Raw genomic sequence first — 19,090 nt, forward strand, 5'->3', positions numbered from 1 at the left:
GCAAAGACACTGGAATAGTTTGCCATTTTCTTCTTCAGCTCATTTTACAGACAAGGAAACTGAGGCAAACAGGATAACTAAACCATTAGATGAAGGGAATGAGGGTACCTGGATTTTGGCAAGTCTTTGGCTAAAGTGTCTTGTAAAAGATTGAGAGAGATGGACGAGACAGACTGCATGGCCCACCTCAAAGAAAAGTTGTTAATGACTCAATGTCAGTGGACAAGAGGTCTCCAGTAGAATGTCCCAGGGATCTGTGCTTGGCCCTGTGCTACTTAACATTTCCATCAATGACTTAGATAAAGGCGAAGACAGCATGTGGTACCAAATTAGGAAGGAGAGTTAACACAGTGTCAGAATCCAAATGGATCTTGACAGGCTAGAGCAAGTTTCAGCAAACTATGGCCTGCGGGTCAAAGCCAGCCTCCCACCTGTGTGTGTATGGCTCTCCAGCAGACTGGCCCATGGGTCATGATTTGCCAATCCCTGTGCTAGAGCACTGGGATGAATCTGTTAAGATGAAATTTAATACATATATATGTAACATATTCCACAAAAATAAGAAATCAACTTTACAAGGACCATGTGAAGAATACATGGTTAGATATCAGTTGTTCTGAAAAAGATCTGGAGGTCTTAGTAGACTGTAAGCTCCAGGAGTCAGCCGTGGGATGTGGCTAACGTGATGTTGGGCTGTGTTTAGAGGGATGGAGCTTCCAGAAATAGGCAGGTGATAGCTCCATTGTCCTGTCAGGCCTCCTCTGAGAGGCACCACGACTGAAGAAAGGTATTGATAAGTGGGAAGGTAGCCAGAGGAGGTGCCCACACTGCTGAAGGGATTTGAGTCTATCTTGTATGAGGAAGGAACTACGCAAGTTCAGCCTAGAGGAGAAGAGACTCAAGGCAGATATGACAGCATCTTCATGTACATGTAGGACCATCACATGGAGGAGGGATTCGATTTGTTGTTTCTCCCCAGGGGCCAGAACCAAGAGCGATGGATGCTTGATGTCTGGAAATGCCACATAATGACTGGTATGGTATCATACCTCTATCTCTAGAAGGGACCTCAGACCCATCTCACCTTACCACCTCATTTTACAGATAAGGGCCCAATCCAGCATCACTCAGCTAGTAAATTCCTGAGAAAGGATTTGAACCAAGGTATTCCTGATTCTCAGTACCCACTGCCCCACACTGTCCCAAAGTGGCTGCCTCAAGAACCGTGGAGCTCCCTGTCTCTGGAGGACTTCAAGGAGAGAGGCTGAACATAACTGACGATGAGGGGGTCCTCTTCATGTATGTGCCAGACACAGTGAAAAGGCCTTATTCTTCAGAGGGTCACAGAGTCAGAGATTGAAGGGGACTCACAGGCCATCTGGGCCAATCCTCTTGTCTTACACATGAGGAGACCGAGGACCAGAGAGGACCAAGGAGCTGGAATGATCTTGGAGTCTGATCTCCTCATGTTACAGAGGGGGGGATTAAGTGACAAGTCTCATCTATCAAATGAAGGGGTTGGATCTGATGACCCCTGAGGTCATCAATCCTAAATATATGATCCAATGACCTACCCCCAAAAGTGGCACCATATTAAAGACCTTGGTCCCAGAAATTCTGGGTGGGATTTTGATTGAAAAGCTACTTTTCCTATCTCATAATATCTTTTTAGAGGCAAGAGGTTAGAGGGCTGGCCATAGAGTCAGGTCTCTGATATGGTCTCTAATAACTGAATCATAGAGTGAGGACTGACAAACAAATCCAACCACTCCATTGCATAGAATAGAGGCTAAATGATCTGTCCAGGCAAGAGGTAAGATTTGAACCCAGGCCCATCTACACGACTCAGCTCTCTATTCACACTGCTCCTTGCCTGGCCCCTTATTAGGACAAACAGAGGGCATGAAGCATTCCTAGATCCTCTCTCTATCATCACCATCCCTTCTCCCTGAATGCTGACTCAAGACTTAGTATGGAGGGGAGAAACAGCTGGGAGTTTCCCCTCAAGGACTCAGGCTGAGCTGGAGAAAGGCAGGCCCTGTGGCTTCTAATTCAGTTAGTTTCATAAATGGCCCCATCTTGGCCTGCTAATCCCTTTAACTTTGGAAATGGCCCCATCTTGGCCCCCCTAATTCCTTTAACTTTAGAAATGGCCCCACAGATGTGAGAATCCGCAAAATCCAAGTCTTGGGTTAATGAAGTGGATGAATGTGGCTGCTGCCCGACATGAGCAGTGGAGATGAGATGATTTTCTCCCTAATGAAATTAGGAAATGATATTAACTTACCCAGGGCTGATCTAATTCCCAAGCTATGAGCCTTCTGGGCCGTGACCTCACTGGAGGCAGCCCAGCCTCAGGGAGCACCTGCTTCATTTCCCACATCAGGACGTCAGCCATGGCTTGGCCATGGGCCCCAGAGCCTCCCCCGCCCAGGTCCCTGTCTGCCACCAGCAGAGGGAGAGGGGGTGGCCTTCAGAGGCATTCATCTCCAAAGAGGGAGGTTTCCCCAAACAGCCACTGCCATCCCTCTCATAATCTGATCTCTTCCTCCTCTGATCTCCTACAGCCCACTGGCAAGCTGGCCTGAATGAAAGGGAAGTCTCTTCCCACCTGTCCCTAGGTTCTACTCAAGCCATGACTCCTCCCTGAGGATTCTCTAGCCTACACATGGATCTCCTTGTCCAAATTCCTATGGTGACCATGGAGCTGGAGATCACAGTCTTTGTCCTGGAAAAGAGATGAGGGAGTCCCTCCCTCCTTTTGGGGGTGAGGTGGGTGATGGCAGCTGGGGGATGTTGTCTAACCATTTGGATGAAATCACTTGCTGTGTAGCCCAGGGCATAGATTTAGAGGCAGAAGATGTGTAAGACATTGTAGGAAGTTAGCAGCTTTCTTTATTACCAGCCATTTCCTGTCATGCTGAGGGGCCCAACTCTCCCTGTAGTCCCCCAGGGCAGGCACGCCAGTCCTGACCAGACACCCTCTTACCCAATTGCTGAGAGCCTCGTATATTGCTTGGTTGGCCTATGCCCATCACATCTTCCCATCCCACCATACAGACAGCCTTCCCCCTCTCGCTTCTAGCTCTGGGGTTACTGAATCTACACAACACTTGTTTGCCCTTCATTCTCGAAGGGGACCACGACGTCAAGAAGGTGATGGCATGACTTATAAGTGAGGTAGGGCTGTGCAAAGTCACCAGCCTCACTCTCTTCTCTGGAGCCATCTGGGTCCAGTGGTGAGATGATTTAAGACAGCTGGAGATGACCCCAGATGCAGTGGGAGACCTTGGCCTTTTCAAGCTAAGAGTCTTTCCCAGATTTTTCTGAGGCAACACCCATTCAGTGACTGAGGCTAGGTAAGAAATGGGGCAGAGAATGGACTCACTGACCTAGTCATTGCCATTCTTGGAAAGAAAGTGTCAGTAACTGCTTTCTAGCTCCTTGAACCTCCCCTTCCTGACCATGGTTGTCTCTGGTTACCCTCCTCTATTAGAACAGAAGCAGGGGCAGGGGCAGTACTGCTTTGTATTGATAGTCTGTGTTTAGCACCGTACTCGGTACAGAGAAAGCACATCATAAATGCTTTTCCTTTCCTTCCTTCAATCATTTATTCTTTCATCCATCCATTCATTCCATTCAATCAAAGAGGGCTCTTTTGGGGGGAAGGCAGAGGTTCCAGAAGTAAATATGCTATAAAACCAAGGGAATCAATAAAATCGATAAAATTCAGTAAAATAACAGCAGAACCTGGGAAGAGGAAGGGACCTCAGAGGTCATGTAAGCAGTTAGTGGTGCTGTGGAGAGAGTGCTGCATCTGGAATCAAGAAGACCCGAGTTCAAATGAAGCCTCAGTCACTTACGAGCTGTGTGACCCTGGACAAGTTACTTTAACCTTTGCCTGCCTCAGTTTCCTCATTTGTACAATGAGGATAATAATAGCATCCTCCTCCCAGAGTAGTTGTGAGGGACAAATGAGATATTTGTAAAGTAAATAATAGCTAGGGCTTATTAGTTCTTACAGTCCAGTTCAATCCCTTCATTGTACAGATGAGGTTCAGGGAGATTGCCCACATAGGTGGTAAGCAACAGAGACAGGATTCAAACCCAGACCTTGTGACTGGTAAAATGGGCTCTGCAGATTGTCTGGTTCTGAAATCTCTTAATCCTCTCCTTTGTCTGGGCCTCAGATCCTGGAAGCCAGGCAAGGGCTGTGTCTCCGGGTGCCTCTGGGCTCTCTCCCAGGGGCCTGGACTCAGAGCTAGAAAATGGGGGGGATACTAATAAAGGCCACTCTTGCTAATGGGTGGAGAGCTGACTTTAGATATTTGTGGGTATGTCACTTAGAAGAGAGATTGGCCTTATTCTATGTCCCTTGGCAGGGGGCAGAACCAGGCCCGAGGAATGGCAGTCTCAGGGAGGCGAGCTCTAGCTCTATACAGTGGTGAACTCTCACACTGACAGCTGGCCCCATTGAAGGGGGGCTTCCCTCAGGGGTACTGAGTTCCTCATCACCAGAAGTATCCAGGCAGAAGCTGAAGGACCTCCTGGCATGGGACTGAGGGCTGGGCTATCACAGAGCCCTAGGAAGTTAGACTTGGAAGGGAACTGTACAGCCTCCTGCTCTCACCTGTGGCCAATACGAACCCCATCTACAAACAGCAGAGGGGAACAGATGCAAAGGACTTGTGTTCAAATCCACCTTGGATGCTTCTTACCTGAGTGGGCCCCTTCCCCGATCTGGGATTCAGAGACCTCATCTGTAAAATGGGGAGGCTGAACTCCCTGGCTCTTGAGGTCTCTCCCAACCCCCAACTCTGTTCCATGTGACCCAAGTGCCACAGATGACACAACCTTTTAGAAAGCACATGGTCATTTCTGGTGTGTTCAAACTAAAACTTCACCAGGAAAAATAATTTCTGTTTGCTCTGCTTTTGGGCCTTTGAGAACCAAATTCCTACAGCTCTACTCCACAGCATGCAGAAAAGAACCATTCTCATTGTCGCAGACATGCACATCCACGTGTGCACACACAGGCACATGTATGCACACACACAGATAAGACCCACATGGACAAGTGCCGACCTCAATGGTCTCGTAATTCTCAGGTTCTGTGATGGGCTGATAGACCAGCTACCTGCCCAATGGCTGGCTCACCGTGTCTGGAGGTCGGGGCTTCTCCAGAATCACGGGAGACAGGAGGCCACTGCCAGGGGACATGGCCTCCGGGACTCCCGTGGCCAAGAGGGAGACCACGCCATTGCAGTCCACAGCACTGTTCCTCTTGCCATTGTGTATGAGGTTGGGAGCAGTGGGAACTCCCGGGCTGGCCTGACTTTGGGTGCTGGGCCGCCGAGCAGGCCAGGGCACCAGGAGGGACACCCGGTGACTCTCGCTCTCCCCAGGAGTGCTGATCTCATCATCGGCAAAGTCTGTCTCTGAGCCCAGGTCCCTTCGGCGGAAGGTGAAGACGCTGCCGTGACTGGACCGGCGTTTCAGGGAACTCCTGTGGGGGCCATGGTTCATGCCTAGAAGGGTCTGGGATAGGGAAAAGAGGAGAACGAGGAGACCAAGTCAAGGTGTTGTCTAGCCCCACACTCTTTCCTAGTGCCTGCTTATCTGTGACCCCATCCCCCCACCCAGCTGTACCCAGGGTGGCCAGGGGAGATCACAGCTCAGGTATCAAAAGCTCACATCCCTGGGGTTCTTCACACCTTACAAAATGCTCTCTCCATGTGGCCCCTCTTGCAGGGACCCTTGGAACTGTGGCTGCCCCAGACTCAGACTCCAACTTTATCTACCTCCTGAAAATGGCTCTACATTACTCAGTGCACTCTTGGAGACGACCTCCTAGCTACTGTAGACTCCTTGGATGTACCTGGTCGTCTGTCTGTTGTCTCCTCCAGGAGAAGTGCTGTGTGTGGCCCCTAGTATGTGGAAGAAACCACTGCCCTCTCTACTGGGCTCTGAGGCTGGCAAAGCACTCTGTATGCCTTACTCTCCTTCAGCCTCACCACACACATGGGAAGAAGTTAGTCTTGGTATTAGTATTACTTCTATTTCACAGATGGGAAAACTGAGGATTCTGACTTCCTTCAGGACTCAGTGCTGGTTCTGCCTGGCTCCCCAGGAGGCCTTTTATGGCCAGAGCCTTCACCTGAGATGCCTTCCACCTGCTCTGCACCTGTCTTGGATGCTCCTTATTATTTCTGCGTCTCCCATATTTGAAGAGATTGTAACATTCAAAGTATGATAGAAATACTTGGTTTCTTCCTTCTTGTTCATAAGATTTTAAGCTCCTTATGGGCAAGGACTGTACCCACAACACCTAGCACTGAGCATGGCCTCTCCCAAGGTCAAATAGCTAGCCAAAGGCAGGATCCTGGGATAAAGAGCTTCCTCCCTGAGGGGTTAGGAAGATGGTGGCTGGGTTCCATCCCAGCCCCTCTGACAGGAGCTCCCCAAAGTCTCCTCACTAAAAGTAGGGATGCTACAGCTGCTGAGCTGGGCAGGCTGGGTCAGAATGCCACTCAGAGGGAGGCCAGCCCCTGGATCTGGGCACTGGCCCTCTCTGCCTGTCCCCAGGCTGCAATGGAGGAAAGGGGGTGAGGTGCACTGGAGTGACACCACTCCAAAGTGTGGAGTGCCCCACTAGCCCTTCAGCTCTGGCTAAGCAGGTTTGCAAGGCGATTAAGCCTCCCTGGCTCATTAAGCCCAATGAACTTACTATATTTAAAGTATTAGCAAGAGCTGGTGTCTTGGAGGCAGCTGCTACAGCAGTCTCCTTCAACTAATGCCTTCATCCTATCTTGATGATCTAAGCCCCCTGGCTAATACAGTTGGAGGGAGGTAACTGGCAGACCATGAGGCATCCAAGAAAGAACACAGGATTCATGTCCCACCTGGGAGACTTATTAGTCTGTATGACCCTGGGTCATCTAATTTCTATGAGCATCATTTTCCTTATCTTTAAAATGGGTACTCCGAAAAGCCAGATGGGACCTCGGAGGACAACTATTCTACATGAGAAAACTGAGTCTGCATGAACTGAAAGGTGCGGAGAACAAGAGAGGTGAGTGTCAACCCCACTGCACTCTGCCTTAGTCAGACTACATGAGGAGTCCTTACTATGATCAGCTTTGGGGTCCGTGTCTTGGGAGGTGCAGTGACACAGAAATACCTCCAAAAGATCAGAATGGGAAAAAGGCAGTGCTGAGGGGAGGGAGAAATTACCATTCTCCGAGGACCATCATCTGAGTCTGATTTGGGAAATCTGTCTTCCCCACAGTCCTCTGTCCCTGAGGACTGTCTCTTTCTCCTCCTGCTCCTCTTGTCTGGTGCTGTCTTTGGGGCAAGGGGAGACATCTCAAAGGAACTCCTGGACACGGTGTCCATGCCCCTGGCTGTCAGAGCCTAGAGGGGGAAAGAGGGTAGGGATTTTCTGGTTAGTGGCTGGGGTTGATGGTGGTACTGGATTTGCTCAGTCTGAATCAGGACCAAAGACAATTTGGACCCTTCTCTGGGCCTCAGTTTTTCTCTCTGTAAAAGAAAAGACGTGGCTAGATAAACTCCTTTGGTCTCTTATGGTCAATGGGTTTGGGCTCAAGATAATAATAGTCAATAAAATGATCAATACGATGATACACAACAATTTCAAAGGACTCATGATGAAAAATGTCATCTACCGGGGGCAGAGCCAAGATGGCAGAGAGAAGCCAGGAAGCCATCTGAGCTCTCCCCAGTTTCCCTTGGAAACAATGTTAAATCAAGGCTCTAAACAGATTCTGGAGTGACAGAATACACAAAAAGATGGAGTGAAACAACTTTCTAGTGTAAGATAACTTAGAAGGACTTCAAGAAAGGTCTCACATGGTAAGTGCAGACAGTATCCAGTCAAGTCAGTGGGACGTTCTTAGCCACAGCACAGATCATTAGCTGAGGCCTGTTGATCCTGGATCAGCAGGTCAGTGGCACAACAGGCTAGCTGTGAGGTCTCTAGCCCTAGGGCAGAAGTCTGCAAGTCCCATAACCCCAGCACAAGTGGCAATAGGCTGGGTCACCCCAGTGTAGTGGGAAAATTGAGAACCCTGGAAGCTAGCTCTGGTATAGAGCCCCTGGCTCCCAGCACAAGAAGTTTAGGACAGTGGCCCCTGTGCCCTAGGAGCAGAGCTCAACTTTAAAAGTCACAAAATAGGCTTAAAAATGAGCAAAACCCAGAAATGAGCCTTGACCACAGAAAGCTACTATGGGGATAGGGAAGATCAAAACACAAACTCAGAAGAAGACAACAATGTCAAAATGCCTACATGCAAAGCTTTAAAGGGAAAGATGAATTGGTCTCAAGATCAAAATACCTTCTTGAAAGATCTCAAAAAGGATTTTAAAAATAAAATAAAAGAGGTAGAAGAATAATTGGGGAAAGAAATGAGAGTTATGCAAGAGAAAATCAACAACTTGGAAAAGAAAGTACAAAAATTGAATGAAGAAAACAATTCCTTAAAAAATACAATTGACCAAATGGAAAAAATACACTGAAGAAAACAGCTGCTTAAAAAGCAGACTTAGCCAAATGGAAAAGAAGGTATAAAAGATAACTGAAGAAAATAATTGCTTAAAAAATTGAATTGGGAAAGTGGAAGCTAATGATTCTATTAGACATCAAGAATCAGTCAAACAAAATCAAAAGAAAGAAAAACGGAAGAAAATGTAAAATAGTTTATTGAAAAGACAATTAGCCTGGAAAATATATATGGGAGAGACAATTTAGGCATTATTGGACTACCTGAAAGCCATTATAAAAAAAAAGACCCTGGACAGCATCAAGAAATTATCAAGGAAGTCCTAGATATCCTAGAACCAGAGGGTAAAATAGTCATTGAAAAAATTCACTGATCACCTCCTGAAAGATATTCTAAAATGAAAACTCCAAGGAATATTGTAGTAAAATTCTAAAACTCTCAGGTCAAGGAGAAAATACTGCAAGCAACCAGAAAGAAACAATTCAAATATCAAGGAGCCACAGTCAGGATTACACAGGACTTAGCAGCTTCTACATTAAAGGACTGGAGGGCTTGGAATGATATTCCAGAAAGCAAAGAAGTTTGGGTTGCAACCAAGAATCAACTACCCATAAAAAATGAGCACAATCTTTCGGGGAAAAGGTGTACATTCAATGAAATTGGGGACTTTCAAACTTTTCTGACAAAAAAATCAGAGCTGAACAGAAAATTCAATCTTAAAATAAGACTCAAGAGAAGCATACAAAGGTAAACAAGAAAGAAAAAAATGTTATTCAAGAAGATTAAACTGTTTATATTCATACACAGGAAGATACTTGTAACTCTTGAGAAATGTATTTCTATTAGGGCAGTTAGAAGGAGCACATATAGACAAAAAGTGTGGGTATAAGTTGACTTTGATGTGATGATGTAAAAAATTAAGGGTAAAGATAAAGGATTGTACTGGGAGAAGAGTAAGGGGGTAGGCACAATAGGGTAAATTATATCACATGAAGAGGTGCAAAAAACCTACTATAGTAGGGGAAAAGAATGGAGTGTGTGAGCATTGTTTGAGCCTTTTTCTTATTGTATTTGGCTCAAAGAGGGAATAACACAAACACTTATACATTTATCTTACTCTGTAGGGAAGTAGAAGAAGAAAGGGAAAAGAAAAGGGAAGAGGGTCAATGATAGAAGGGAGGGCAGAAGTAGAAGGGGAAAGAGAAAGAAGAGGGGCTGCTAGAAGGGAGGTAGTGGTCAGAAGCAAAACACTGGTGAGGAGGGACAGGATAAAAGGAGAGAAGTATAAACGGGGAGAAATAATATGGAGGGAAATACACAGTTATAATAACTGTGAATGTGAATGAGATGAACTCCTACATAAAACAGAAGTGGAGAGCAGAATGGGTTAAAAACCAGAATCCTACAATATATTGTTTACAAGAAACACATTTGAAGCAGAGAGGTACACACAAAGTAAAGGTAAAAGGTTGGAACAAAATATTTTATGCTTCAGCTGAAGTAAAAAAGGAGGTGTGGCAATCTTGACTCAGACAAAGCAAGAGCAAAAGTAGATCTAATTAAAAGAGGAAAGGAAGGAAATTATATCTTGCTAAAAGGTACCACAGACAATGGAGTAATATCAATGCTAAACATACATGCACCAAGTGGTATAGCATCCAAATTCTTAAAGGAGAAGTTAAGTGATTTACGGGAAGAAATAGACAGCAAAATTACTGGGTGACCTCCACCTCCCTTTTTCAAAACTAGATAAATCTAACCACAAAATAATCAAGAGAGAAGTTTAAGGAGGTAAATAAAATTTTTGAAAAGTTAGATATGATAGATCTCTGGAGAAAATTAAATGGGGATAGGAAGGAATATGCCTTTTTCTTAGTGGTACATGGCACGTACACAAAAACTGACCATATATTAGGGCACAAAAATCTCACAATCAAATGCAGAAAGGCAGAAGTATGAAATGCATCCTTTTCAGGTTATGATGCAGTAAAAATTACATGTAATAAAGATCCAGGGAGAGATAAACTAAAAATTAGTTGGAAACTAAATAATCTAATCCTAAAGAATGAATGGATCAGACAACAAATCATAAAAATAATCAATAATTTTATCAAAGAGAATGACAATAATGAGACAACATACCAAAATTTATGTGATGCCACCAAAGCAATGCTTAGGAGAAATTTTATATCGCTAAATGCTTACATAAATTAAATAGAGGAAAAGGAGATCAATGAATTGGGAATGCAACTAACTAAAAAAAGAACAAATTTAAAATCCCCAGTTAGATACCAAATTAGAAATTCTGAAAATTAAAGAATAAATTAACAAAATTGAAAGCAAGAAAACTATCAAATAAAACTAAGAGCTGGTTTTATGGAAAAAAAATAAACAAAGGATAAAATAGATAAACCTTTAGTTAATTTGAATACAAAAAAGAAAGAAGAAAACTAATGACCAGTATCAAAAATGAAGAGGGTGAATTCACCACCAATGAAGAAGAAATTAAAGCAATAATTAGTAGGTATTTTGCCCAACTGTATACCAATAAATCTGACAATCTAAATGAAATGGATGAATATTTACAAAAATATAAATTGCCGTGATTAACTGAAGAGGAAATAAAATACTTAAGTAACCCTATTTTAGAAAAAGAAATTGAACAAGCCATCCATGAACTCTTTAACAAAAACTCTCCAGGGCCAGAAGGATTTACAAGTGAATATTAGCAAACATTTAAAGAACAACTAATTCCAATACTATATAAACTATTTGGGAAAAAAAGATGGAATCCTACCAAATTCTTCTTATGATATAGATATGTTGCTGATACTGAAACCAGGGAGAGCCAAAACAGAGAAAGGAAATTATGGACCAATTTCCATAATGAATATTAATGTGAAAATTTTAAATAAAATATTAATAAAGAGATTACAGCAGTTTATCATGAGGATAATACACTACGGCAAGGTAGGATTTATACCAGGAATATACCAGTTCAATATTAGGAAAACTATCAGCACAATTGACCATGTCAATTACAAAACTAACAAATCCTATGATTATCTCAGCAGATGCAGAAAAAGCTTTTGACAAAATATAGCATTCATTCCTATTAAAAAAACACTAGAGCACATAGGAGAAAATGGAGTTTGCCTTAAAATGACAAGTAGCATCTATCTAAAAGCATCGGCAAGTATTATATGTAAAGGGAATAAGATCAGGGATGAAACAAGGATGTCCATTATCACCACTGTTATTCAATATTGTATTAGAAATGTTAACTTTAGCAATAAGAGAAGAAAAAGAAGTGAAGGAATTAAAATAGGCAATGAAGAAACAAACTATTGCTCTTGCAGCTGACATGATGGCAATCCCAGAGAATCAGCTGAAAAACTACTTGAAACAATTAACAACTTCAGCAAAGTTGCAGGATATAAAATAAATACACAGAAATCATCTGCATTTAAAACCTAGCAGCAAGAGATAGAAAGAGAAATTCCATTTAAAATTATTGTAGATGATATAAAATATTTGGGAGTCTATCTGCCAAGAAACTCAGGAACTATGAACATAATTACAAAACACTTTTCACACAAATAAAGTCAGATTTAAACAATTGGAAAAATATCAACTACTTGTGGGTAGGTCGAGCTAATATAATAAAAATGACAATTCTACCTAAATTAATTTGCTTAATCAGTACCATACCGAGAAAACTACCAAAAACTTATTTTGTAGAGCTAGAAAAAACACAAAATTCAACTGGAAGAACAAAATGTCAAGAATATCAAGGGAATTAATTTTTAAAATGCAAAGGAAGGTGGTCTAACTATACCAGATCCAAAATTGTATTATAAAGCAGCAATCATCAAAAGTACTTCCTATTGGCTAAGAAATAGAGTGGTGGATCAGAGGAGCATAAGGCACAGTAGTCCATGACTACAGTAAACTACTGTTTGATAAACTCCAATACTCCACCTTCTGGGATAAGAACTCACTATTTGGCAAAAACTGCTGGGAAAACTGGAAAATAGTATTGCACGAACTGGACATAGAGAAACATCTCACACCATATATCAAAATAAGGTAATAATTTAGACATAAAGAATGATACCATCAGTAAATTAGGGGAGCAAGATATAATTTATCTGTCAGATCTATGGAAAAAAGAAGAATTTATGACAAAACAAGAGACAGAGAACATTATGAAATGCAAAATGTATAATTTTGATTACATTAAATTAAAAAGTTTTTGCACAAAAAAACCCAATGCAACCAAGATTAGAAGGGAAGATAGGAAGCAATTTTTAACAATCAGTGTTTCTGATAAAGGTTTTATTTCTCAAATACATAGAAAACTGAGTTAAATTTATAAAATTACAAGTCATTCCCCAATTGATAAATGGTCAAAGGATATGAACAGGTAGCTTTCAGATGAAATTAAAACTATCTACAATCATATGAAAAAATGCTCTAAATCACCATTGATTAGAGAAATGCAAATTAAAACAACTCTGAGGTACCACTCATACTTATCAAATTGGTTAACATGACAAAACAAGAAAATGATAAATGTTGGAGAAGATGAGGGAAAATAGGGGCTCTTGTTGGCATTGTTGGTAGAGTTGTGAACTGATCCAGTCATTTTGGAGAACAATTTGGAACTATGCCCAAAGGGAAATCAAACTATAAAACTGTGCATACCTTTTGATCCAGTCTACTAAGTCTGTATTCCAAAGGGATCATAAAAAAGGGAAAAGGGAGCACAAGTACAAAAACATTTATAGCAGCTCTTTTTGTGATGGCAAATAACTAGAAATTGAGGAGATGCTCATCAATTGGGGAATAGCTGAACAAGTTGTGGTATATGAATGTAACGGAATACTATTGTGCTATAAAAATGATGAGCAGGTGGATTTCAGAAAAAACTTGGAAAGAATTATATGAACTGATGCTGAGTGAAGTGAGCAGAACCGTGAGAACACTGTACATAGTAACAGCAACATTGTGCAATGATCAACTTTGATAGAATTAGCTCTTTTCAGCAATTAAATTATACAAGAAAATTCCAAAAGACTCATGATGGAAAATGCTATCCACATCCAGAGAAAGAACCATGGAGTCTGAATGCAGATTGAAACATACTGTTTTAACTTTTTCTGTTTTTTTCTTTCTTGTGGTTTTCCCTTTTGTTCTGATTCCTCCTTCACAACATGACTAACGTGGAAATATGTTTAACATGATTGTACATGTGTAACTATATCAGATTGCTTGCTGTCTTGGTGTGGGGGGTGTGAAGGAGGGAGAAATCTTACAAAAATGAATGTTGAAAAATATCTTTATGTGTAATTGGAAAACACAAAATACTATTAAGTGCAATAAAATAAATTTTTAAGAAATCATAATAAAGGAAATGCCGAAAAAATCCACCTCCAGAGAGTGAACTGGGGTACTCAGAGTGCAGATTTTTTTTCCTGCTTTGTGGTTAATGTAGAAATGTTTTGCCTGAATTCATATGCATAATGGATATCATATTTCTTGCCTTCTCAATGAGTGGGGAAGGGGATTGAGAGAAGAATTTGGAGAAGAGAATTTGGAAGTCAAAATAAAAATGAGTTGTTTTTTTTAAAGATGATGGCATTTATAATAAGCAACAACTGAGGCAAGCCCCTTTCTTTGGGATTGGTTTTGCCATTGGGCATCCACAAAAGCAGAGCAGAGCCCTAGGAAGACAGGCACATATACCCGAATCTGATTAGCTCGAGTAGGAACAGATGACTAATCGACCCCTGGGGCCCCTGAGGGGGATTCAAGATCTGGTGAGATGGTGTATGGAGGCTCTCCCATAGTGAGCTGGCACTTCCAAAATGCTGGTGACTGAATGACTACAGAATAAAATGACTGAGATGGGCAGAGGGGGAGGGAAGAGCCCGATGAGGCCAGGGAGGCTCTGTGGGATGGGGGAGATATTGAGAGGAGTTCTAGATGGAGGAGGGATGTGTGCAAAGATGCTGGAGGTAATAGAAACATGTGTGTGGAGGGATGAGGGGGATGGAGAGAAGGCCTGGATGGACAGAGAGAGTGAAAAGAAAGCCTTTTAAAAATCTTCTGCCTGACTTCGATGGCCTCTCTGCCATTTATGATAAAGACCAGAGCTTATTTTTTGAGCTGACTCAGCTTGTAGTGACTCCTCCTCCTTTACCCAAGGGACGTCCCAGAATGAATCGGTCACCCTCCTGCCACAGGCTTCTATCCACCCTAATTCACTCAGCATGCATAAGCTGGGTGAGCTGCTCACCAACCTCATGTTCCTTCTTCAGCATCTCCATGGCCTCCTGGAAACGCTTCTCCTTCTCCTCAGTCTCTGCAATCGTGGCCTGGTTCTGCTCCTCGTAGGCCATGGCCACTACAGCCAGAATCAGGTTCACCAGGTAGAAGGAGCCCAGGAAGATGACCAGCATGAAGAAGATCATGTAGATCTTTCCTGCGGACCTCAGTGTCTGGGGATGGGGATGGGGCCAAGGTGGGAGAGGAAGAAAAAGTCATACACACACACACCAGACGTAGCCAACAGACTTGGGGAGCGCTTTCTGGTCTGCATGGAGAAAGGCGCTGAGATCATCTGCCCAGACCTAGCTGGGTCCATAAAATCCTCCACACGTGGGAGGGAGAATGCTACATGTCTGTCCTCATAAAGAGGAGAATGTTGCACACCCAGAGGAAGACCATGTCTCTTCTCCATTTAGAAGGGAGAATGTCTCACACTGAAAGGAAAAGCCTGTCTCTCCTCCATCTGGGAGGCAGAAGGTCCTATATTCACTATAGACTATCAGATACTAAAAGGGGAGACAACTGTCTCACACAAAGAGGGAAGAATGTCCTGCATCCACTGGAGGGAGACAGTTCCAAACCCATACATAGGGGATAATGTCTTGCATCCTCAGGGAAAGGTAAATATCCCTTAGCTAAAGGCAAGTGTCTCACACTCGAAGGGGAGAATGGTATTGAGCCAAAAACGTTGGGACTGGTTCCTTTAATACTGATTGAGTTTGTGCGGCTTCCAACCAAATATATGTCACAGGTGGTTGTGCCCCAAGATCGCTGAGCTAAGAGGAACTGCTCCACTTTGGGTCTAAACTTTGTGGGTCCAAACCAGGCTTATGAACAGGCTGCTTCATCCCCAGTTGGGACCTATCCTATCAACAGAGGGGCATCCCTGGTAACAGAGGCCCTGGAGAGTAGGCTTGGGGGAATGGAATTCCACATATCCTGCCCTTGGGGATCTGTCATTCATTCAAGTCCCTAGGGTGAGCCTGGGAACAGTCCAGTCAGGAGCCAGTGTGGCCTTATGGCCTGACAGAGAGCAGACTTGTGGGGAGAAGGGCCCATCCCCCACCATCCAGCATCTGGAGCTCATCTTTCAGGCAGGACACACACCTGCTGGTAGAGACGCTCCCAACAGTCTTGAGTCATCAGACGGAACAGGGCAAGGAAGGCCCAGCCAAAAGAGTCAAAGCTGGTGTAGCCATGGTCAGGGTTTTCTCCGGCCTTCAGGCAGTGGTAGCCCTCTGGACACGTCCTGTGAGCCAGACAAACTGGAACCATCAGATGAGGCCTGTGGGGTGATCCTTCAGCCCTGCACTGGGCACAGCTCCCTCCCTCCCCAAGTCTGTCTCTTTGTTTAAGCCAGCACCATGGACGAACCCATGAGGCTGAAGAACTGGGCCTTCAGTCAGGAAGATCTGCCACCGTGAGAACTTGGGCAAGTCACAACCTCTTGGAGCCTCAGTTTCCTTATCTGTAAATGGGGGATCTAATCCCGCCTGGCTCACAGAGTTGTCGGAAGGCTCAAAGGAGATAATGCAGGTCAAAGGCTTCCCAACTTTCTATAGAAATGTTGGTTATCTAGAACTCCTGGGCCAGGTGTGGCATTGGGCAGTGTTGTGAGGACTTCTTCCCCTTCCCTGGACTGGGAGGGGGGAAAATAGCCCCCAGCCTCCTCCAGAGAGGGTCCGCAGCCCAGCTCCACCCATTCCCCTTACCACTTTCCTCCTGCTTCAATTTCACCTCCCTACAGAGGGCAAAGTGCTATCCTCCCCTCATTACCCTGTTTTGAAGGGAGACTGTGTCCCCCCTTCCCCCACACCAGAGGTAGGGGAGGGGGGCACTTCTCACATCCATATGCAGGCTGGAGGCTTGCCCTTATGAGTGGTCTTGAAGAGAAGGCTGGAGGGCCACAGGGGAGGTCTGCAGACGTGTGTGAGGGAGTGTGTGGGTGTGTGTGTGTCCTCAGAAGCAGGAGAGAAAACTGGAACTTATTTAGCAAATAAGCTAATGCCTGGAAGAGACTTTAGGTCTAAGTCTATGTCCATCCTCATTTTACTGGTGGGGAAACTGAGGCTCTGGTTGCTGAAAGGACTTGCTCCAGGTCACATGGGTTTAGTAACTGTGGGAAATGGGGCTAACAGACACCCCTAGAGGGATCAGTTAATTCGAGCCAGGACTATGAGCCCAGGGCAGCAGGAAGGCTGCAGGTCAGAGCATGCAGGAGGCTAAAAGGCAGGCTTTGGGGCTCCCCTGCTCATCTCTAGTGAGCATGCTCAGTCACAGCCCCAGATCCACAGGGTCACGCCCCAGGGAAGACAGGAACAAAGCTAGTCTGTGTCTCCTCTGAAATGTCCATCATGGGATCACAGAGATGTCTGGAAGGGACCTCAAGACTAAGTCAACATCCCTCTCCCCACCTTTTACAATTAAGGAAACTGAGGCCCAGAGAGATTACATTATTTGCCCAAGCTGGGATATAACACCAGGGCCTCAAGGGCCAGAGAGTCAGGGGTCTTTCCACTGGTCAGGACAGTCCAGGGCAGGGCCAGGTCCTCCACAGATGAGGACAAGGTGTCAGGTCTAATCTGAAGCCAGGAAGGAGACCTAGTGAGAGGTGTCCCCCTCCCCCCAGTGGGAGGGCCACGTACCCTGCGTCTGAACTGTTCCCACAGAGCAACACGTCCGAGGTTCCGTTCTTCAGTAAATAGTTTTCTGCAAGACAAAAGGCAGGCCATTGAGGCTTCCTAACCATGTGGATTTTTCCATGTGGCATCTAGCTGCTCGGTTCTGGGTAGGCTCAAGCTTGACAAGTCAGAACCTTTCTTTCTCCAGACTACAAGTTCCCATAGACCTGGAATAGCTCATGGTTCCTAACTCTCCCAAAGTTCTCCCACTTCAATCAACCAACAAGGATTTATTGAGCACCTACTATGTGCTAGGCTCTGGGGAATACAAGTAACAAAGGAGAAGACAATCCCTACTCACAAGGAGCTTCAACAGGAAGGATGGACAAAGCTGTGCCCCAGGCCTGCAATCCTCTCTCTCCTCCTCATTTCTGTCTCCCTGCTTTTTGGCTTCCTTCCCATCCCAGTGAAAATCTCTCCTCTACAGGATGCCCTTCCCAATGCTCCCTAGGCTGGTGCCTTCCCACGGCTGCTTATGTACACTTTATTCTGGAGATCAGTCTTGTAAGTGCAGTTATTCGCATGTTTTCTCCCCCATTGGATAGTGAGCTCATTGGGAATGGGGACTGGGTTTTTGGGGGGGGCAGTCTTTGCCTCTTAGCTCAGTGCCCCTCCATAGTAGACATATTATTGACTGCCTGACCCTCCCCCTTGACCTTTGTATAGAACAAGTCCCTGCCTGGTCCCCCTGCCCCAACTCAGCCCCCAGGGCCCTGGTCTTGGTCTCCATCCTCCTGGGTCTTCTGAGGCTCCTGGAGATCCCAGACCACGGATCTGGCACAAGGAGGACCTCAGAGGCCGTGCCATCTGAACTCTTCCTTTCACAAAGGAGGTGAGTGATCTCCAACACGGGGGTCATGGATTTAGATCCAGGAGTCCCAGGATTCATCCAGTCTAGCCCCCTCATTTGACAGATGAAGACAATGCCAAAATCACAGGAGTCAATGGGAAGAGTGGGGGGGCAGGGGAGCAGGGAGCTCCTACTATGTGGCAGACACTCCACGAACATGATCCCCTTCAATTCTCACAACCATGCTGGGAGGTCAGTGCCATTATTATCCTATTTTACAGTGGAGGAAACTGAGGCAGAAGTTAAGTGACTTGGCCAGGATCACAAAGCTAGTTAAGTATCTGAGACTGGATTTGAATCCAAGTCTTCCTAACTCCAGGTCCAGCACTCTCTCCACTATAACTGGCTATAACTTGACAAGCATTTTATTAAGTGCTCCCTATGTGTCAGGCATTGTGCTAAGCCCTGGGAAAATAAAGATGAAATACTAAGCAACCCCTAATTTCAAGGCACTTACAGAGGTTCTAAGGAGCAGAAGTGGGATTTGAACTCAGGTCCCCTGATTTTCCACATAGTGATCTTTCCCTTGTTCCATACTTCCTCCTTGTTCTCTGTTCTTTTTGGGGGGCAGCTCTCTCTTACCTGGTCTTCTTAAAGACCAGGGACCTCTCTGATAGCTAGCTTTGATCCCTTTGTCAGTTTATCTTCCCCTTCCTAAGTCATCAAACAGATGTGACTCCCTATTGGACCCCTCATCACTCATCTCA

The 19,090-nt window shown here is 44.7% G+C and overlaps 1 protein-coding gene across 1 annotated transcript in view; it reads right to left on the bottom strand.

Moving 5' to 3' along the window:
* The window catches only part of SCN5A (sodium voltage-gated channel alpha subunit 5), a 182,307-nt gene that overhangs the window by 83,590 nt on the left and 79,627 nt on the right, over positions 1–19,090 (bottom strand). The window contains exons 8-12 of the mRNA XM_069084320.1: positions 17,498–17,561; positions 15,960–16,101; positions 14,825–15,022; positions 7,234–7,413; positions 5,158–5,538 (exon numbers count right to left, since the gene is read on the bottom strand). Of these exons, the coding sequence (XP_068940421.1) occupies positions 5,158–5,538; positions 7,234–7,413; positions 14,825–15,022; positions 15,960–16,101; positions 17,498–17,561 (965 nt within the window). The remainder of the gene's footprint in view (positions 1–5,157; positions 5,539–7,233; positions 7,414–14,824; positions 15,023–15,959; positions 16,102–17,497; positions 17,562–19,090) is intronic.

The sequence above is a fragment of the Petaurus breviceps genome, unplaced genomic scaffold, assembly GCF_028583685.1.
Source record: "Petaurus breviceps papuanus isolate PSGF00001 unplaced genomic scaffold, PetGlider_PUasm1.0 174, whole genome shotgun sequence".
Classification (NCBI taxonomy): Eukaryota; Metazoa; Chordata; class Mammalia; order Diprotodontia; family Petauridae; genus Petaurus; species Petaurus breviceps.